Source organism: Sciurus vulgaris (assembly GCF_902686455.1).
Source record: "Sciurus vulgaris genome assembly, chromosome: 2".
NCBI lineage: Eukaryota > Metazoa > Chordata > Mammalia > Rodentia > Sciuridae > Sciurus > Sciurus vulgaris.
In genome coordinates, this window is record NC_136462.1 from 144,840,595 (window position 1) to 144,864,269 (window position 23,675).

General features: G+C 39.2%; 1 protein-coding gene across 2 annotated transcripts in view; it reads left to right on the forward strand.

Annotated features, from left to right (window-relative positions):
* The window catches only part of AGBL1 (AGBL carboxypeptidase 1), a gene marked incomplete at its 5' end in the record, with an annotated part of 817,668 nt that overhangs the window by 80,590 nt on the left and 713,403 nt on the right, over window positions 1-23,675 (forward strand). For both annotated transcript variants that reach the window (XM_079127372.1, XM_079127371.1), the window contains one exon: window positions 9,306-9,399. In XM_079127372.1, coding sequence (XP_078983498.1) covers window positions 9,306-9,399 — 94 coding nt within the window. The remainder of the gene's footprint in view (window positions 1-9,305; window positions 9,400-23,675) is intronic.

A 23,675-nucleotide genomic window follows, 5' to 3' on the forward strand; every position in this document is an offset into this window, starting at 1 on the left:
CATGATTTCCTAAGGAATAATTAGGCTGAATGGCTTGCCTTCCTTAGTATCTATAATAACTATGGATATCTAGAAAAATACCTTCAGCTGGAGCTGTGAGAAATCTTGGGATTTGCTGTGGGTGTGAGGAGGTGGCCACTTGGCTCATGTTCCAAGCCTACATTTTTTTATACCAATTTACTGTTTCATAAGATATTAAAGGTTGGTTTTCAAGATGGCGGCCTAGAGGGTGGCTGCATTTCATGTTGCTCCAGGACTCAGGATTCAAAAGAGGAGATATTGAGAGACTTGGGACCAACTCAAAGCAGCCGGGTGGGTCTCTCCCGTTGGGGAGGCGTCCTGGATGGGACAGTGGTCCCGGAGCGCAGGGAACTTTGTGGAGTGGAGCTGCCGGTGAGATGCCACTCCCTCCGCTGGAGCAGTGAACTCGGACAACTGGGAGCGTCGTAGAGGAGGCCGCTCAGCACAGCGCTGGGACTCGGAGCAACCACTGGGGCTCCGGTGGCTGCCCGGGGGAGGGGCGGTGGGGAGAGCTGTGTGGACTCAGAGCACCGGGGCCTGCCCTGAGGAGGAGGAGGAGGAGCGCAGCCGCTTGGATTCGGAGTGACTGTACCGGAGCTGCAGGCGGTTGCTGGAGGGGGAGCGGCGTGGCGAGCTGTTTGAACTCAGACCACTTCTGAACACCGGGGCCTGCCTGGAGGAGTAGGAGGAGGAGGAGGAGGAGCACGGCGGGTCGTTTGGACTCACAGTGACTGCATTAGAGCTCCAGGCGGCTGCTCAGAGGAGGAGGCGAGTGGTGAGTTATTTGGACTTAAAGCGACCGCTCCTGAACACAGGGGGGCTGCCTGGAGGAGGAGCGTGGTGGGTTGCTTGGTCTCGAGTGGCCGCACCAGAGCTCCGGGGGGCTGCCCAGAGGAGGCGTGCAGCGGGTCACATGGATTCAGAGCCACTCAGAGGGACTGCTCCTGAACATCCAGGGGGTTACTTGGAGGAGGAGGAGGAACGGGGAGGGTCACTTCGACTCGGAGTGATTGATTGTCCAGGGCTACGGGGTGGTTGGTGGGAGGAGGAGGCACGCAGTGAATTGCTTGGACTCCTAGTGACCGCACCGGAATACTGGGTGGCTGTCAGGAGGAAGAGGCGTGTGGCAAGTCTCTGGGACTCAGAGCAATTGTACGGGGCTCCAGGTGGCTGCTCAGAGGAGGGGCCGCATAGCCAGGCGATTAGGTGCAGAGCAGGGTCCCAGGATCTAGGAGGCTTCTTGGTGGATGAGCCCCACAGAGACATGCTTAGGGACAGAGCGAAGGTTCCAGGACTGCGGGCAGATTCTCTGAGGAGGGGCAGCTGAAGGAGATTCATCTGCAAAGGGTGAGGCTCCCAGACACAGGAGGTGGGGCCGGGCCCCTGGAAACTTTGCAGAGGACGGAAGACCGGCCCAGGCAGTACCTGTAAATTGAGGCGATCCTCTAGAAGGAAACTGACCAGGGAGACCTCCCCACCGGGTGAGTATTCCCTGCCGGGTGAGGTTTCCCCACAAGGACGGTAAAACCAGAGACACAGACCCAAACAGGCCTTGCCTCAGTCTGCAGTCTAGTTCCCCTTTGGATGACCATTGGTCAACAAGTGGAGGCACCTCTGCCCACTAGCAAGGAATATACCCCATCTGAAGGCCACCACTCCTAGAGAGGCAGCTTCCTTGTGGAGCACCGCATTATCAACTTCCTCCAAGACTTCAGCCTACTGAAGGCTAAGAGGGGATATATATAGAAACCTTCAGGGACATTGTAAGTCAATAGAGGAAATCTGCAATATCTCAGCGGTCCACTGATACCTGAACAATATGAGAAAACAAGGAAAGAAAATGCTGCAAACAAATCTAGATGTTACATCAATAAAACCCAATGACAGCATGGCAGAAGAAATGACAGAAAAGGAGTTCAGAATGTACATAATTAAAATGATCAGAGAAGCAAACGATGAGATGAAAGAGCAAATGCACGCACTGAATGATGAGATGAAAGAGCAAATGCAGGCATTGAATGATCGCACCAATCGACAATTAAAAGAGCAAATACAGGAAGCAAAAGATATTTCAATAAAGAGCTAGAGATATTGAAAAAAAACCAAACAGAAATCCTTGACATGAAGGAAACAATAAACGAAATTAAGAACTCCACAGAAAGCATATCCAGTAGGATAGAACACCTGGAAGACAGAATCTCAGACATTGAAGACAAAATATTTGACCTTGAAAACAAAGTTGAACAAACAGAGAAGATGGTTAGAAATCATGAACAGAATCTACAAGAACTATGGGATATCATGAAAGGCCTAATTTAAGAATCACTGGGATTGAGGAAGGCCTAGAGAAACAAACCAAAGGAATGAACAATCTATTCAATGAAATAATATCAGAAAATTTCCCAAATCTGAAGAATGAAATGGAAAATCAAGTTCAAGAGTCTTATAGGACTCCAAATACACAAAATTACAACACACCCACACAAAGGCAAATTATAATGAAAATACCTAACCTAAAGACAGAATTTTAACGGCTGTGAGAGAAAAAAACCAAATTACATTCAGGGGGAAACCAATACGGATATCAGCAGATTTCTCAACCCAGACCCTAAAAGCTAGAAGGGCCTGGAACAACATTTTTCAAGCCCTGAAAGAAAAAGGATGCCAACCAAGAATCTTATACCCAGCAAAACGTACCTTCAAATTTGACGATGAAATAAAATCCTTCCATGATAAACAAAAGCTAAAAGAATGTACAAAAAGAAAGCCAGCATTACAGAACATTCTCAGCAAAATATTCCATGAGGAAGAGATGAAAAACAAAGAAGCAAATCAGCAAAGGGAGGAATTATCCTAAAGGAATTGTCAAATAAAGGAGGAAACAAGTTGTGTCAAACAAATAAATAAATAAAATTTAAAAAATGAACCAAATGACCGGGAAACCAAATCATATCACAATAATAACCCTGAATGTTAATGGCCTGAATTCATCAATCAAAAGACATAGACTGGCAGATTGGATCAAAAAGAAAGATCCAACAATATGTTGCCTACGAGAGACTCACCTCATAGAAAAAGATACCCATAGACTAAAGGTGAAAGGATGGGGAAAAACATACTATGCACATGGACTCAGCAAAAAAGCTGGAGTATCCATCCTCTTTTCAGATAATGTGGACTTCAAGCCAAAGTTAGTCAGAAGGGATAAAGAAAGTCATTTCATACTGCTTAAGGGAAGCATAAATCAGCAAGATATAACAATCATAAACATCTATGCCCCAAACAGTGGCTCATCCATGTACGTCAAACAAATCCTTCCCAATTTCAGAAACCAAATGGACCATAACACAATAATACTAGGTGATTTTAACACACCTCTCTCACCACTGGACAGATCTTCCAGACAAAAATTGAACAAAGAAACCATAGATCTCAATAACACAATCAATAATTTAGACTTAACGGACATTTATAGAATATACCATCCAACCAAGAGCGAATACACTTTCTTTTCAGCAGCACATGGATCCTTCTCTAAAATAGACCATATATTAGGCCACAAAGCTAATGTTAGCAAATACAAGAAGATAGAGACACTACCATGTATTCTATCAGATCATAATGGATTGGAGTTAGAAATAAATGAAAGAGTAAAACACAGAAACTATCCCAACATCTGGAGATTAAACAATATGCTATTGTATGATGAATGGATAACAGAAGACATTAGGAAGGAAATTAAAAAATTCTTAGAGGTAAATGAGAACAAAGAAACATCATATCAAAATCTCTGGGACACTATGAAAGCAGTACTTAGAGGTAAATTTATTTCATGCAGCTCATTTAATAAAAGAAGTAAAACTCAACAAATAAACGACCTAACACTACAGCTCAAAGCCCTAGAAAAAGAAGAACAGACCAGCACCAAAAGTAGTAGAAGACAGGAAATAGTTAAACTCAGAGCTGAAATCAATGAAATTGAAACAAAAGAAACAATACAAAAAATTGACAAAATAAATAGTTGGTTCTTTGAAAAAATAAACAAAATTGATAAACTTTTAGCCACACTAACAAAGAGAAGACAAGAGAAAACCCAAATCACTAAAATTCGGAATGAACAAGGAAATATCACAACAGACACGAGTGACATACAAAACATAATTAGAAGCCATTTTGAAAATCTATACTCCAACAAAACAGAAAACCTCGAAGACATCAACAGGTTTCTAGAGACATATGAATTGCCTAAACTGAACGAGGAGGACATACACAATTTAAATAGACCAATTTCAAGTACTGAAATAGAAGAAGTCATCAAAAGCCTACCAACAAAGAAAAGTCCGGGACCAGATGGGTTCTCAGCCGAGTTCTACAAAACCTTTAAAGAAGAGCTCATTCCAATACTTCTCAAAGTATTCCATAAAATAGAAGAGGAGGGAACCCTCCCAAACTCATTCGATGAAGCCAATATCACACTGATACCTAAACCAGACAGAGACTCATCAAGGAAAGAAAATTTCAGACCAATATCCTTAATGAACATTGACGCAAAAATTCTCAACAACATTTTAGCAAATCGCATACAAAAATATATTAAAAAGATAGTGCACCACGATCAAGTGGGTTTCATCCCAGGGATGCAAGGTTGGTTCAACATCAGTAAATCAATAAATGTCATTCACCATATCAATAGACTTAAAGTCAAGAATCACATGATTATTTCAATAGATGCAGAAAAAGCATTTGATAAAATACAGCACCCGTTCATGCTCAAAACACTAGAAAAAATAGGGATAGTGGGAACATTCCTTAACATTGTAAAGGCCATTTATGCTAAGCCCATGGCTAATATCATTCTAAATGGTGAAAAACTGAAAGCATTCCCCCTAAAAACTGGAACAAGGCAGGGATGCCCTCTTTCACCACTTCTATTCAACATCGTTCTTGAGACTCTAGTCAGAGCAATTAGACAAACCAAAGAAATTAAAGGGATACAAATTGGAAAAGAAGAACTCAAAGTATCCCTGTTCGCTGATGACATGATTATATATTTAGAGGAACCTGGAAATTCCACAGAAAACTCTTAGAACTCATAAGTGAATTCAGTAAAGTAGCAGGTTACAAGATCAATGCTCATAAATCCAATGCATTTTTATACATAAGTGATGAATCTTCAGAAAGAGAAATTAGGAACACTACCCCATTCACAACAGCCTCGAAAAAAATAAAATACTTGGGAATCAATCTCACAAAAGAGGTGAAAGACCTCTACAATGAGAACTATACAACACTAAAGAAAGAAATTAAAGAACACCTTACAAGATGGAAATATCTTCCGTGTTCTTGGATAGGAAGAATTAATATTGTCAAAATGGCCATACTACCTAAAGTGCTATACAAATTCAATGCAATTCCAATTAAAATCCCAATGACGTATCTTACAGAAATAGAGCAAGCAATTATGAAATTCATCTGGAAGAATAAGAAACCCAGAATAGCTAAAGCAATCCTTAGCAGGAAGAGTGAAACAGGGGGTACTGCAATACCAGATCTTCAACTCTACTACAAAGCAATAGTAACAAAAACGGCATGGTATTGGTACCAAAATAGAAAGGTATATCAATGTTACAGAATAGAGGACATGGACACAAATCCAAATAAATACAATTTTCTCATACTAGACAAAGGGGCCAAAAATATGCAATGGAAAAAAGATAGCCTCTTCAAGAAATGGTGCTGGGAAAACTGGAAAACCATATGCAACAGAATGATATTAAACCCCTATCTCTCACCCTGCACAAAACTCAACTCAAAATGGATTAAGGACCTCGGAATCAGTCCAGAGACCCTGCAGATTATAGAAGAAAAAGTAGGTCCAGATCGTCAACATGTCGGCTTAGGACCAGACTTCCTTAACAGGACTCCCATAGCACAAGAAATAAAAGCAAGAATCAATAACTGGGATAGATTCAAACTAAAAAGCTTTCTCTCAGCAAAGGAAACTATCAGGAATGCGAAGAAAGAGCCTACAGAGTGGGAGAATATCTTTGCCAATCTTACTTCAGATAGAGCACTAATCTCCAGAATCTATAAAGAACTCAAAAAACTCTACTCCAAGAATTCAAATAATCCAGTCGACAAATGGGCTAAGGAAATGAATAGACACTTCACAGAAGAAGATCTACAAGCAATCAACAAACATATGGAAAAATGTTCAACATCTCTAGTAATAAGAGAAATGCAAATCAAAACCACCCTAAGATTCCATCTCACCCCAATTAGAATGGCGATTGTCAAGAATACGAGCAACAACAGGTGTTGGCGAGGATGTGGGGAGAAAGGTACACTCATACATTGCTGGTGGGGCTGCAAATTAGTGCAGCCACTCTGGAAAGCAGTGTGGAGATTCCTTAGAAAACTTGGAATGGACCCTCCATTTGACCCAGCTATCCCACTCCTTGGCCTATACCCAAAGGTCTTAAAATCAGCATACTACAGAGATACAGCCACATCAATGTTCATAGCTGCTCAATTCACAATAGCCAGACTGTGGAACCAACCTCAATGCCCTTCAATTGATGAGTGGATAAAGAAACTGTGGTATATATATACAACGGAATATTACTCAGCCATAAAGAATGATAAAATTATGGCATTTGCAGGCAAATGGATGAAATTGGAGAATATCATGCTAAGTGAGATAAGCCAATCTCAAAAAGCCAAAGGACGAATGATATCACTAATAAGTGGATGATGACACATAATGGGGGGAGAGAAGGGTTAGTGTTAGGGTTAGAGTGAGGGTTAGGGAGGGGTGCAAGTATGGAGGAAGGAAGGACTGTATAGAGGGAAAAGAGGGGAGCGGTGGGGGGAAGCGAAAAAATAACAGAATGAATCAAACAACATTACTCTATGTAAATTTATGATTACACAAATGGTATGCCTTTACGCCATTTACAAACAGAAACAACATGTATCCCATTTGTTTACAATAAAAAAAATAAAATAAAATAATTATCTGGAAAAAAAGAAGCTGTAAATGTTTAAAAGAAAAAAAGATATTAAAAAATTTTACTGTCACTATCTATTGACTTTACTGATGAGCTGTAAACAGAGTTCAAGAAGTCTGTGGAGTACTCTCTGAAGAATTGTTAGCTACTGCTGATATTCCACCAAGCTTTCTAAACAGCTCCTATCTTCAGAGGAGTTGGTTGGAACCATAATTGTTGTATAAAAGCCAGTCAAGCTCCCAGATGGACAATAGGGATGTCAATAGAGCTCCAGAGACTCAACCTTCCACAGGCATCCAGAGAGGGTGAATCCAGTGAGGATTTCATATGGTTATCCTCTTCCAGTTCCAAAGGCTTCCATGTTAGAATCTGTGCTCTTAAACTATCCCTTCCTGAACTCTATTTTTAAAACAGAATTTTGTTGACTTATTTGCCAAGACTTTGCTCTAGCATGTTTTCTCAATTTAGAAGTAAGGACCGAATTAGTAACCACAAGAGTGGAAGATTGATGGGCAGAAGTAGAATGCCAAATCCCCAGATTTTGATCCAGGCAATTACTGCCTGTATTATCCTCAGGAGGGACATATGCTTAGAGGATGTTCCAGGAACAAGTGCTCTTTGTAATAGCTAAGATATCAACCCCAGTTTCTGTCTGGTAGACTGTATTGGGATGAACTACATTAGAGTTTCCAATTTCCCTTAGCATTTTTTCCTGAGGTTTATGGCAAGCCAGTGGATGCTACCCTTGTTTTTGTTTTCTCTTTGCTTCTTTAAGACTTCCTGTCTTCCACTCAGTTTTGCCAGAAGAAATATAGCACAAAGCACAAGGCATCCCTAGGTCTTCTGTCTCAAAAACACAAATACAGTGGAGGAAAGGAAAGAAGAGAGTGACCTTAGAAGATGACCACCCTTCATTCTCCCACTGAAAGTTTTGCCCCCCTAGAATGACTCATTTTGTGTCCCGCATATTCCTCTTATTTGATCTGAGTTGTTTCTGTTATCAATTGGTTGAGAGTTATTTTGCTTAAACTGAATAGAAATCACAAAGAGGCAAAGTACAGTTTCCTTAATATAAGCAGCCCTGAGCTTTGAGGGCCAGTGGCTCTCGGCTGTGTTAGCAGCCGGGAGCCTTGAATGCCAGTGGCTTTCCAAGTCGTCTGGAATTCTTCGAACGGCCAGAGCTAGCAGTCCCCTGTAGCTCTCTGTGGCTCCCCACTCTTCTCTGGCTCCTATCCGCCCTCAGTGTTACCAGTTCTTAGTGTAACCAGCTCAGATGACTCTACTGTAGACAGAAATCATGAATAGGCAAAATGGAACCATTCAAAGGAATCTACTAGAGCATTGCATCATATGAAGCAGCAGCAGCATGTGAATTGTTCTGATAAGGATATAGGGAGGCTGCCTATACAGGCACAAGGGTGGGCTCACACATGCGCAGCGTCCTACCAGCTGATGGCTCTGTTTTCGAAGTCCCAGGTAGGGGATGGGGCTCCACGTGGACCTGACTGGGAGCAGCTGAAGTGTCTGAGGGTGGAGTCATCTGCTATTGACCTGCCACCAAAGCTGTTGCTTCTAAAGCAAAAGTTGGTAGCTGGCAGTAAGTGTTTGGGGTACCCGCAGCGATGGCTATCAAGATGAAAGAAAGAAAATATGAAGTACCTCTTGGGGGGAGTATCAGATTCTTCTCTTCCGTCTCATTCCTAGGGTTAGCCAAATGTAGTTGGGCATTGGGAATATTGAAGAGAGGCTAGGGCATCCCTGGAGAGGAGAGTGATGTCAAATTTTATTTATCTGACCAGATACCCCTTTGAGTTTCTTTCTGTCATTCAGTCTATGAATATGTATATTATATTTGTGGTGTTGGGGCTTGAACCCAGGGTCTTTCAGATGTTAGGCAACTGCTTTACCACTGAACTACATCCCAAGCCCATCTATGACTATATTTTTATGATCATCCAATTGGTTGAAAAGGGAAAAATTTTCCAGGCTAGTTACTTCTGTTGTGGGAAGAACTGATTTTCCCTTTGGTTCTGAGGCATAATCAGGCCATTGCCTCAGTTGGAGATGATCCATGTGTTAAAGTTGTAGGAGAAATTGCAGTCAATGTGGAAAAGAAAGCTATCTTACTTATTATGTGCCTCTTGAAGTTTTTTTTTCTGCTATTTGATTTTATTTTTAGTTGACACATAATAATCCCCCAATGTTTTAAAGGAGTCAATCCAAGTTGTATTATCCCATTCACCTGTGACAATAACTACTGTGCTTCTTTCTCAGTAACCACAGGAGCCATGCTGGGAATTAATGGAGCCATGGAACTGCTTTTCAAGGTCATTACGCCTTATACCCGAAAGCACACACAAACAATCAGGTACAGAGCTCTTTCATTGTACTTCTACCCTTTTTGCAACAGATGGGAAGATGGCCCCGCATCTATTGCCATGATGACTCTAGTGCAGTCTGGTGGTAACTTTCCCCTTGAAGATACGGTACAGTGACGATATCCCATCTCAAACCTGCATCCCTACCCACCACTCACCCACGAGTCATTCCTCTCATTTTCACAATAACCCTGAATGAGGGTGTTATTATCCTCATTTTTAGATGTGGAAAGAGCTTTATCCAAGATCATACTAGGGAATGAGAGAGTTCAGATTTGAATCTAGACTCAGAACCCCATATTTTTGGTTTGTTTGGTTTTTTGGCCTGGAGCCTTCAGGTATATCTTTTCTTTTTTATAAGAGTATTACATGAATATGAATATAGTTCTCAAAAAGACAATCCAGAAATGACAGGATCTCAAAAGAATCAGTCAGTTAAATGTCTGATATGAGTTCTGGGCCTTATAATAGTCCATCATGGTTGTGTACTGGTCTTTATATGTGTTTTTATGATTGGAAAATGAAACTCAGCCTGTTCTCTCTGCCTCTGCTGGCTGGAGTTGGAGTGAATCACCAAGTTAAAAAGGGAGATGGTTACACATAAAGGCTTTAGAGATATTCAGAACCATTAAGATCCATCATTTATGGGAGTGACTCAGCGAGGACCTTGAAAGAATATTAGAAGAAATTCAGCCAATTTCCAAGATATATGGGGTCATTTGGCAAGTAGCATTTCCATGCCAAGCTATGATATTTTCTGCATCCCAGCATCAATCTTAGGCTCATGTTCCACCTGATTATTTTTCTCTTGGGTCACCACAGTTAGGCTATTATCATCCATTCTTACCTGCAGCTCTCCACACCAGTCTTTCCTAGAGTACAATACATTACATTTCAGGTTAAAAAAAAAAAGTCCTCATCAAATAAATTGGAAAGTCCTGGGTTAAACAAAGTTAGATACTTACTTTACTGTAGGACTACATAGAGGTTTTTCTGAAACTGATATGTTAGGAATATCTACGATGGTCATGTAGTTTACTCTGTTCTCAAACTGATTTGTCCTGTGAACTCTTTTTCAAAGACCACCTTTTTGAGGGGTCATTGTTCTATATATTTCATTTTGGAAATCTCTCTTCTAGAGTTAAAATATTTTGCAAAGTAGCAGTTAAAATTCCATGAAGGGGGCTGGAGTTGTAGTTCAGTGGAAGAGCACTTGACTAGCACATCTGAGGCACTGGGTTCTATCCTTAGCACAACATAAAAATAAATAAATAAAATGAAGACATTCTACCCATCTACAACTACAAGTTTTTTTTTTTTTTAATTCTATGAAGGAACCCTCATCTAGTAGGTATAAAAATTAAGAGTCACAAAGGGACAAAAGTAACCTTTTTTTGTTTTTCTGTAGTTATATTTTATTTCTGTCTTAAAACTTTAGTTATGTTTAATAACAAAACTATGAATTAGTGTCTTATCAAGAATGTAGGCAGACCAGTGATTCTTTGGTCCATTCAAAGTTTTACTCCTCTATCCCCTTCTTCCTGGAGTTCATTTAAGTTCTAAGAAGCAATGGTAGTGCCAGGAGTCAATGGAAAAGTACAGCTTGTGCTCTATCATCTTGTGACTACTTGGATGTGTAGGACTTGGATATGTCTCATTTTTGTCATTGTATGCAGGCCTTTGCTGCTGACATCTGCAATCTTAACATGTCCTTTGGTCACCAGTCCATTAACTTTATCTTTCTGCCCTATTCTTAAGGCCTCTTCTAATCTGATACTGTCATAATGCAGCTGTTCAGAAGCTCAGGACTATCTGGTTTCCTCTCCTACATTATGTGACAATCCATGTGATGTTTCCTGGCCATTCGCATATCTGTCTTACTCAGTCATCTCTTCTTCATTACTTGGGGGCCATGAGCCTCCTAGGGAAGCCCTTCCTGGCTAACCTTGGGTATCAGGATCCTAGGGCCCTTCCTTCTGGGAGGATAGATTTTATTATCTTCCTGATTGATCTAAACTTGGAGGAACAGAGCAACAAAATCAAGAAGCCCCTATCTCAGAGACTCATTCTAGGTCAGCCATCTCTATTGCTTTCTTTTCCTCTACAAAGAGAATCACATTCAGGAATAGATATGATCAAGGTGCCACAGGAAAATGGGAAAGTAACACCAGTGATGAACAGGGGTGAAGTGCTTCCAATAACAAAAGGAACCTTTTAGGGACTTCAGGCATATTTTTGCATGTCTAGTCTGTCTTTAAATTTTGGGCAATGTGCTTCCTCTTTTTTAACTGAACATCAAATTAAAACCAAACTTCCACACCGACCACTGCCATATAGCTGTCATTTCCATGGTGTTTATTAGTGCCCAGCACTGTGGTAAACTCTTAGCATGCATTATCTCAATTGAGCCTCTCCTATCCTCCATGAGGCAGGTGCTATTACTGTCCCCAAATTTACAGGAAAAAAAATTGAAGCTGAAAGAAGTTTAAGTAAGCTGCTGGGATTTAAGTGAAAGAACTGGGATTTAAACCCTGCCTGATACATGAGCGTCGGCTTTTAAAGCACCACTGGAGTATCTTACATAGTCTATTTCCAGCATTTTATTTCTAAAACCACCATATGTAAGACAATCATAGGCAGTTAAAGTTTGCTTAAATTTCTTTTGCCAACTAAATGGCTCATACCCGTGGAACAATTTGCTTAATGATAGGGAGTCTTTCTCCTCAATTGAATGGCTATTTCCTCTCAAAGGCTAAATATCTATTCCCTCTACTTTTAAATTCCTTCCCAAAGCTCCCTTGTTTTCTACCTTATCTCCACATCCAAACAAGATGATAGGAACAAAGGTGCTTTAATTGGAAGACCCTCATTGGAATCCTCTCTGATGCCTTGGAGAGTCACTTTAGTTTTCTTAACTGAAATTTGACATGACTCAAAGTGTGAATATCTAGTCTGACCTCTTAGTTTGTTGTGCACATTAGGAAGTCATGTATAAGAACCTTGTGAGCTTTGACTTGCTAGAACATTGTTGATCATTATTAATACAAATGCTATTGGAGTCTTGCAGACTTCTTTGGATCAGGCTCCCAGGGCTGGAGAAGAACATGGAGATGGGAACTTTTTGCCAGTTCCATCATCTTTCATGAGCTCCATCCTCCCCGCTCCCCACAGAGTAACTAAGACCTACTCAAAGGAATTATATTCTGATCCACTTAGATGACAAAATCCTTGGGTTTGAGGGAATCTTCAAGGAAGGGAATGAACTAACATGCCAGGGGACATGAATAGTTCTACTGAGTATCATCCTCCAAATGCTCACAGGCTACAGGAGAGCTATTCCAGGATGCATTTGTAGGAGTGGATGCCCAGTGTGGTGTCACTGTGACTGCCCCCTCCTGTGGAGATTAAACCTGCTCTACTTCTCTAGCATGAATCTAAAATTAGATGTGCAGCTGTCCTCCAATCTCCAGATAGTACTCAGTGTTAGATTTATGACAGAGGCTCCAACCCTACACCTACCAGAGATAAGGGGCATGAGGGGCATAACCCTTTGTGGCCCTGTGCCAGCCCTCACCTCCCAGGGAAGGCAGCTATTTCAGGCCTCCTTAATTTCCCAGATGTCCACTCTGTAGGCATGTGTTGACCACTGCATGCTCATACTGGCTGGTTCCTGTTCCTTTCCCTTTGACCCCCATGCCTACTGTTCTAGTCTGAGCAGTTATAAGACTTGAATGGCTACTGTAGACCTCTAATTGGTCTCTCTGGACTTCAAAGGAATTAAGAGTGTGCCTCAATTTCCCTTTTCCTGCCTTATTTCTAATTCCTGCTCTCTCTTCTCTGTCCAACCTATTAATCCTGAATGCGGCATGTCCCATACTGCCCCAGGCTCTCCCTTTCTCTAGAATGGCGTTGCTGCTTTATCAAATGTTGGAAGTTCTACCCAGTCTTCAGACTGCGTCTGATGCTGCCTGCTCCATCTCATAAGAGAAAAGGACTCTTCTCGCTTGAGTTCCCCTCTAGAATTTTGTTCATGCTTTCCTTTAACATTCATCATACTTGACTCTGTACTTCACTAATCTGTGTTTCTTCTTTTCCTCTGAATTCTATGCTTTCTAAAGGTCAAAATCAAACTATGTTTACCTTACTGTTCTCTCTAGGGCCCAATCAGGTCCTAGATTATGGTAGGTAGACTCTGAATTAAATTTAAAGGAAATGCTTTTTTAAAATTTGACACATAATAATTGTACATATTTTGGGGGTATGTTGTGATACTTTGATACATATATAAAGTGTGTAATGACCAAATTGGGATAATTAACATTTCCATTTCCTAATACTATGGAACACTTCATGAATTTTGCTTTGTGTGTCACCCTTGTGTAGGAGTCATGCTAATTTTCTCTATATAATTCCAATATTAGTGTATGTACTGCCAGAGAGTGCAGTAGAAGAAATACTTTAGCTAAAAAATTAGGCTGGGGACATAGCTCAGTGGCAGATCACTTGCCTAGACTATACAAGGGTCTGGGCTTGATCTCAACACTGACCCCCATTTTTAAGTTTTTGATGAATTACCTTTGTATTAATGAATAAAATTCAGCATTTACTGTATAGATACTATGCACTTCATCTTTTTTTCATTCATCCCAAGTTGGCTTCATATGTAGATTTCTGTCATGTCTAAATATGTCTGAAAAATCATGTGGTAGGTCTACTAAGAATGCTGTGGCATGAGGGACTGGGGTGCCTTGGGAGATAAGTCATTCAGAAGGCAGAGAAACAGCAACCATCAGATTGAGAGGGTGCAAAGTTCCACTCAATGGAGGGAAGGGACTCTTCAGAGTCTTTTGTCTTATTTAGAGTGGTCTGGGGAACTGACAGAAATTGGCCAAAGGGAGAGATCTGAATTTGAAGGTCATGTGGGGAGCAGCATTCACATTAAAACTTTGCCTTCTATTTGAAATAGGCTGCTTGTATTTGGTCTATTAATGGATTCATCTGGGGCTTTAGAATTTCTGGGGATGCTTTTTATAGAAACGGGGAGGAGGAAGTGACACGTGATGTGGGGTCAGAGTGTGCTGCCCCTTGCTAACTTGTTCCACTGTGGACAAGCTTGTTTATCTGCACAAAGCTGTCTTTGAGCTGTCCAAACTTACTAAGTAGGAAAATTTATTGAGGCAGACAGATTACTTGTCTGTGACTGACTCATCTTCTGACCTTAGAAGAGCTTGTATTCACTTTGTGTCTCAACAGTCTCTGCTGGGAGCTGTTCTTGTTCCTTCATTTCCAGGATGGATCTACAGATTTTGGTGATGAAAATGGCCATTTCCACTAGCCATCTACTTAACTTTTTCCAAAACCTAGCCACATCCTCTCTAATCTTGTTGGGTTCTAACACCATAATATTTAACCCAGCTTTGAAGCTGGGTTATCAGATATTATCAGTGTACGGAATCTCCTAGGACTTGAAACTGCTGGCTTGCCTCACTTCATAAATATCAAAGTTAATCAGAAATGGGTAGGATTTTCCTTGCAGAGGCTGGGCCTTGAATCTCATCATATCCTTTGATCTCAGTATTACCCACAGGCTGAGATTGTTTCTTCATTCCTCACATTCATCATCTCTGGAACTTTCTTGAGAACAGTGGAAGTCAGGAAGACTTTTGTTCAGAACCATGTGGGCCTCAGTATCACAGAGAATGGCATCTTTAATAATGTCACCCTCTCAATGCCTTCTCAGGTTTTCAGCAGGATCCTCATGCTATGTTCTATCTCTTTAGGCTTAGGGGGTCCCTGGACCATGGACTACTCTGGGCTTGTGGGTGTCAGAGGCTATGTGCTGCAGAGCACCTGGGCTTAAACACCTTGGCAACAAGAGGGGGTGGATGTATTTTGTCTCCAGCAACTTTCATAAGCAAATTCCTCAACTTATCTTCTGTTGGCTGTCCTAGTGTTTCCCTATGCTTAGAATAGTGTTAGGTGATCTTCTCCTCTCAGAGGTCTGATCTGCCAGGCCTCTCTGGCATTTGAGCTTTGCCTTGGTACAGAATTACTGGGCATGGCTTCACTGGCAGCTATTTATGGTGATTTCATCTTCAATTTATGAGCTGGAAAAATGTCCTGATCCTTTTCTTCCCATTTTACTATCTTTTCTAATAGCCAGGCTTTCCGGGCTTTCTCCAACCATCATACCATTGTTTGACCATAGCAGCTGACAGGTAAGTGGAGACTCAACCATAGCTAATAGGTTCCTGCAATCATGAATGATTGGGTGGCTCAGCTACTTTGTCATTGAGACAATGAGAACCATGTTACAAGAAACAGATTTCGCTGTTTCTCAAAATAGCCACTAAATTCCTCTTTGGGTGTCCTCCTCCTACCCTATTAAGATACAACTTTCCATTTAACATAATTCAACTCTGGTCTTTCAGGGCATGGGCTCACTTTGGGGATTTGGAAACTATGTGCTCAGAGCACTTGAACTCAAGTGCTTTGGAACAGGAACAACAACTAAAAACTTCCACCCCAGCTTCACAAGTGCTGACACTGGGGATGTGCAACATGAGCTCCACTTACTGACAGAGTGATCATGGCATCTGCAACCCGACTCCAGGCCTGTAGTCGATGGTGGAATGAATAGTTTCCTACATGAATTAAACCTTGGCAAGGAGGTTTATGGATTGAAATCCCTTTCATCTTCCTAAGAAACCAGTGATCTCTCCCTGATTAGGGCCAGTTATAGACATTCAAGTCATAGGATCTAAAGCTGGAATGTCCCAGAGAACCTTCTTGTCCATCTCCTTCATCTTAAGAGGAAGACACTGGAACCCAGAGAGGCTGAAGCAAGGTCTCTATCCTAACTTCTGGACACTAATAGAAAATTCTGTACTTCAAAACAAATCTTGAATTAAGACTTTTATGAGACAACATTCAACCTGCATGTCTCAATGTGAGGCACTGGAAGATTTGAAAACAACAGAAGGTGGATCCTGTCCTTGAGTTGTTAATGAGTCTGTGCGGACAGTAACAATGGAGTTGGCAGGACATTCCTCCACTCTAACCCATTCTTGGGTTTGCAAAATGGGTCAGCTATCTGTCTTTGGAATCTTTTTTTTATATACCTTATTCAGAAATACCCTCAGAGCTGAGCAGGCAAGGCATCTGCTTGGCAGTCTTCTTCAAAAGATAAAAAGAACCTGTCCGATGCCCCCAAAGGGGCTAGGTCTGTCAGTGACCATCCAGGTACGGGTCCTATCCCTGTTTCTCTCTTGTAGGGTGTGCTCTGATCTCTTGTCACCTGAGTGAGGTGGTCCAGGTGTCTTGAGGAAGGTTCTGGAGCTCATTTCTATCCTGAGTTGCCATGGCCAATCCTTGATTCAGCATGTTGGCCTGGCAAGTAGATCTTTCCTACTCCTGCTATGGCATTTCTTTCTTAGGGTGACACAATAGGACAGTCAGGATGGTGCTGATGTACTGATATTGGATGGGTCAAGTGGCTTACATAGATGGGTCTCCAAAAAAGACTAAAACAATACCTAACCTAACCTAACCTAATTTCCTTTATCCTATATAGGCTGCATTGGCCTTATATATACCACTTTCCCCTGGTAAGAGTTCTCTATTTCCATTGTTATTTACTTTATTTGAAGTCTGTACTGCTCATACCTCTACATAGATCCCCCCAGCCACTTTTCCCTCTAGAGATGAGGTGACTCTGCAACTTTCGCTTGCCATAGAAGTTAATCTTTGAGCCCAGCCTGACTCAATGAGGACTTTTTACAAAGAAATTTATATCTTCCTATAAATCATTTTCCTTTAAATACTGTAAGCACGTACAAATACGTCGGAGATAATTTGAGAAGTCAGAGGAGGTACAAAAAGACTCTTACCAGGAGACACTCTTGTGACTTTTACCAATTCCTTAGAGAGAAATGATATTTCCCATGGGTCATGACCACATTTTTCAGGGATTGATTCTATATTCAAACATCACAGATTATAAAGCAAATGGGGGACGCTCCTTTCCTACGGGACTGTGAGTGGGGGGTGTGTCTGGAGATGTGCCTGTTTATCAAGGAAAACCCAGCTCAATTGGCTGGGAATGAAAGAGCTCAAAGGAAGTCATTGTGTAAGTACATAGTCACTGAAGGTTAGCAGCTAGGAGTTTAGGCAGAGATTGCAGGATGAGGACAGATTGGAGGCTTTCTAAGTTCAATTATAGTGCTATTTTAATATTAGATCTCTGTGTGATCATTAATTGTATTCAATAGAGAAAATGAGAAAAATGTTTAGAGAACAATAGAAGGCCACTTAAAGGGAGCAAATTGTTATAAATTTGGTGTAAATTTCTTTCAGTGGTACATAGTAGGTATACAGAAATGTCAGTTACATTAATGAATGCTGTTGTGTTGGTTTCTCTTTCAACTGTTCATTTATTTACCCAATAGTATTTTGAGGTTTTTATTATTAGCAGAGATGTGTGGACTTTGAGATGAAATGACATAGTCTTTGTCCTAAAGAAGCTTATGGATACATATACTCATCAGTGTGTAAATGAATAAGATTAATGTTATAAAGTTGGGATGTTCAAGAAGGAAGGTCTCAGTCTACTGAGGAACTGGCAGAGAGAAATTCATTGGCAAAGCAGCTTTTGGTTTGAAATAGGGAAGGGATTTCCCAGATGGCAAGGAGGGCCTTCCAGACAGAGCAAGTGTGAACACAGAAAGGCATGTGCACACACATACATACATGCACATGCACAAATGGCAACTTGATGTATTGTTGGAGTATATTGCAAGGGCAGGAAGGCAGTGAGCTCATCCAAATTGATTTGAAACAGTCTTACATCTCAGTAGACAATAAAAGAATGGGTATATATAATTGACAAAGAGGAGATGGAAAAACTGAGAAACTCATAAAAATATTCAGCATTCCAATAATCAGGAAGAAGACAGTTTAGATCAAGGCACCAATTTCACAAATCAGAGTAACAAATATTATGAAATATGATAATAATCATTGTTGGTGAGGATTCAATATGATGTGCACTTATGTGCTGCTGGGAAAGTTGCTTGATGAAATCTTCATAAAACAATGGGATGATATATACCAAGATTAGAAGAAATTTCCCATTCCTTAATTCAATTATTTTTTACTCCTCAAAATGTGTCCTGAAGAATCATTGTGAAAGGCAGATGAAGAAAGGAAATGGAAAAATATCATTCACAGTTTACTTATAATTGGATATATTATAATCAGAAATAGTTCTATAGTGAGGAATGACTGGTAAAAGTGATATATTTATACATCATACCATTATGTAGCAACACACAAAAAGTAGACTGGGAATGATGTTTGTCATGGGAAAGCACTTGAGATAAAATATTGACTAGAAAAAATAAGGTTTAAAATTCATGTAAAAAATATTCACACAACTGCTTCAGGCCAAGATGGAAAAATGCGTTAGATTTATCTTTCTATTTGGGAAAAAAAGCTATAGATAAAAACATAAAATGATGTTTTTAAAGATATGGGCATCTGGCAATAATGGATGGTGATCCCTAAAAGATGAACCCTTAAGTTGCCCCAGCTTACTTTTTTAAGAGAGTTTCCAGGTTGCAGTGCAAGGAAGGTGGGGTGGGCAAAGGACCCAGGCGCAGCCCAGACTCCCTTAGTTAAGGAAATGGAGTTGAGACCATCTAGAGTGTGAGAGAGACCAAGGTGTACAGAATTTTTAGGACAGAATACTGAAATTAAGAGAGCTACACAGAGAAAGAACATTCTGGAGATCTTCAGAGGTCTTCCATCAAGTTTTTAACTGGATATTGACCACTGCTTGGTTGTGGGGAAATTTCCTAAGGACAGGTGAAGGAGCAAAAGAGGTCTGGCACACACACAGGACTGGAAGTAATGCTTGGTCTACAGGGCAGATTGGAAGACCTTGTGATTCATGGGCATTGAATAGAGTATGCAAAAGGGTGTTGACTTTGTAGTAAGGAGCGGTCAGCTCTAGACTGAGCACTTGTCTGGTGCTTCCTGCCTAAAAAATGTTGAAAGTAAGACCTGAGAAGATAAAACTGTTTCCAAATGATGTAACTGCTTTCCAGATTAAAGCCTCCGATTAATTATAGTAATACCAAAATATTCAACAAGTGAGAAGTTGTATAGAACCCAATTAAAAAACCATCAGGCATGCAAAGAAACAGGAAATACTGCCCATAATGAGGAGATAAATTATTCAATCAAAACCAGTCCACGACAGATATAGAGATTAGAATTATCAGTTAATAACATTAAAAACTTATTCTAACTATATTCTACAAGTTGAAAAATTAAGAAATGACATAGAAGATATTAAAAGACTCAAACTGGATTTCTAGAGATGACATCTACATTATACAAGAACACTAGATTGAATTAAGGAAAATTAGACTTGGTAGAAGAAAAGATAAACGAGATAGCAACAGAAAGTTTTAAATGCAGAGGAGAAGATAATAGAGAGGAGAGAACTAGTGAACCCAGGAGCAGCTTTAAGCCTCTTAATATACACATATTTAGAATGCCTAGAGAGAGGAGAGAGACAGGTGAGGATAGAAAATATATTGGAAGAAATAATGACTTAAATCTCCGAAATATAATGAAAATGTAAAGTTAGAGACCCAGGAAGCTTAACAAATCACAAACACAGGAGACACAAAAAAACCAACTTCAAGGCAAATCATAATTGAATTGCTCCAAACCAATGACAATGAAAAAAAAATCTTAAAAGCATCAGGAAAGCAAAAACAAACAAACAAACAAACAAATAAATAAATAAATAAATAAAAATAAACTCTGAACATAGGGACAATGTTTAGAACCCAACCGCTCTTTGGAAACAATGCAAGTGAAGAAAGAGTGGACCAGTATTTTTTAAGTATGGCATTCTATACTCAATGAAAACAGCTTTTAAAAATGCAGATGGAATAAAGACTTTTCAAACCTACAAAAGTTAAAATAATTCATCAATAGAAAATTCTGTGACGAAAAAGAAGAAAACCTCAGGCAGAAGGAAAACGAGACCAGATGGAAAGATAACCACTGCTGAAAGATGAAGGCAGACCAGAGATCATAAGGAAGTGAGGGAATGTGTTTGATTTTTAGTTTTTTAGTTTTTTTTTTTTAAATGATAGTTGTGTTTAAGTAAAAATAATCACAGTGTAGTTTGACTTTGTATTCCTTGTCAAGTTAGAATATCTGACAACAAAAGCACAAAGATTCAGGAGGAAAGAAATGGAAGTTTTCTGTTGTAATCATTTTATATGTGTTTATATGTGCAATGGTAGGTAATACTTAAAGGTAGATTGTCTTTTTTTTTTTTTTTTTTTTTTTTTTTTTTTTTGCAGTGCTGGGGATTGAACCCAGGGCCTTAGGCTCATGAGGCAAGCACTCTATGAACTGAGCTATAACCCCAGCCCTTAAAAGTAGATTATGATGAGTTAAAAATGTATACTCAAGCAACCACCAAGACAGTTCAGTCAAGAGTCATGACTAATACATCAGCCATATGACAAAATGAAACAAAACATGCAATTCAGGCAGGGGAAGTGAGGAAAAGATGACCAAGGAACAAATGTTACAAATAGACACAAAACAGAAGGTAAATGTAAACCCACCCATATCAACAAGAGGTAAATAGTTTAAGTACTTCATTTAACGATGATCATACTAGTAAACCAGCAAGACTCCACTAGATGCCGGACACCTGAAACTGTTTAAATGTAAGGATACAATTAGGCTAAAAGTTGAAGGGTGGAAAAGACCTATCAAGCTAATACTAGCCAAAAGAAAGCTAGAATGCTACTCTAATATTAGATAAAGTAGATTTCAGAGCAAAGAATATTGTCAAGGACAAAGAAAGTGATAAAGGGTCAATTTATCCAGAGGTCTTACAAACTCTAAATGCTTATGCACCTAATAACAGAGCTTCAAAATAATTGAAGAACTGATAGAACTGAAAGGAGAAGTAGACATATCCATTATTATAGCTAGAGACTTTAGTGACTCTTACTCAATAATTGATAAAATAAACAGAGAGAAAATCAGCAAGGACATAGAAAATTTAAACGACTCTATGAACCTCCATGATTTAATTGTAACAGTACCTTACCCACTAACAACAGAATATACAGTTTCTTCAAGTGCACATAAAATAGATATCAAGACATACAGCATTATGATTATGAGCTGTAAAACTAGTTATTTAAACTTTTAAGAATTAAGAGTGACGAAGAGTATGTTCTCTGATCCCGCTGGAATTAATTATAAATCAACGACAGAAAGGTTTCTGAAACAACCCTCAATTATTGGAGATTAAATCAGTTACCTTCTAATAAACCATGGGTCAAAGAAGAAATCAAAAGAGAAACTGGAAAATATTTTGAACTGAATGAAAATGAAGTACAACGTGTTAAAATCTCTGAGATGCTGTACCTTGGGGGGAATTTGTAGAACAATAGGCATGTATGGGAAAAGAAGAACAATAGGGAGCTCTCTTTGAGACTGTAGCTCCCACCTTAAGAAAACAGAAAATAAAAAAAAAAATCAAAACCCCAAATAAGTAGAGGAAGGAAATAAGAAACATCAGAATAGAAAATAATAAAGTAGCAATAGAAAAAATAAGAGAAAAATCAATTTAGTAAAAAACTGAAAGCCAGGTGTAATGGCACATACCTGTAATCCCAGTGACTCTGGAGACTGAGGGAGGAGGATTGCAAATTTGAGGCCAGCCTCAGCAATTTAGTAAGGCCCTAAGCAACTTAGTGAGACCCTGCCTCAAAATAAAAAATAAAAAGGGGTAGGAATGTGGCTTAGTGATTAAGTACCCTGGGTTCAATCCCAGGGTACAAAACAATCAATCAAACAACCCATTATTCTTTGAGATCAATAAAATTGATAAAACCTCTATCTAACCAGCAATGAGAGGCAAAAATTGTCCCAAGCTTTAAAAATATGCAAAGCATAATCAAGAAATATTAACAACTTTGTACCAATAAACAGATAACTAAGATTAAATGGAAAAATTCCTTGACAGACATAGCTATCAAAAGTCAATCAGGAAGGAGAAAACCTAAGTAGCCCTACATTTTCTAAGTGAGTTAAATAAATAGTTAATTATCCTCACAAAGGATAATTAAATAAATAGTTAATTATCCTCACAAAGAAAAGTGTAGGTTTAGATGACTTCACTGGTAAATTCTAAAACAAAAACATTTAAAAATGAAGGAATAGTAATTTTACACAAACTCTGGTAGAAAATTAAAAATTACTTTTCAACTTATTTTATGAAGGCATCATTTTGATACCCTGATATCAAAAGCAGGCAAAGACTTTATAAGGAAAAGCAAACAAACAAAAATCAAAACTACAAACTAATAATAATTCTTGTGAGTAGAGATGCGAATATCCTTAATGCAATTTTAGAAAATTGGTATCAACAGTACAACAACAACAAAAAAATCAAAACCAAGTGATATTTAACTTAGGAATGCAAGATTGGTTTAAAATGTAGAAATAATGAAATATAATTTACTGTTTTAAAAAATCCAACAACATATGACAAGATCCCAAAAAAGCATTTAGGAAAATCTACCATTTCCTGATAAAATACACCATATAGATGGGAAGTTTCTCAATAAATTACGCCAATGAAAATTGTCAGGTTACCTTGTACTTAATGGTCAAAAATCGAATGCTTCCCTACTAAGATCAGAAGCAGGACAGGAATGTTCATTTTCACTGCTTCAGTATTATTTTGGAGGTTCTAGAAGCCAGGAAAAAAGAATAAAAGACATTCAAATGATTAAGAAAGAAATAAAACATTATTTGCTCATGATTGTAGAAATTCTGATGGACTCTATACAAAAATAACTACAGAATTAGTGAATTTTATCAAAGTTCCAGGACACAAGATTCATATACAAAATAAAACATATTCTCACACAGTGCTGTAAATTATTGGGAAGCAAATTTTTTTAAAAATACAGTTTGTAAAAACATTAAATATATGAATACGAGGATAAATTTGTTATACCTGTACATTGGAAAGTATGTAACATTGATGAACAAATTAAGTAAGGTCTAAAAAGAGAGAGTTCACAGCCCAGAAGACTCAGTCTTGTTTAAATGTTAGTATTCCTTAAGTTGATCTGTAGATGCAATGTATTCCAACTCAAATTGTGAATTTTTTTTGTAGAAACTTAAAAATTGTTTTAAAAATTCATTTGGA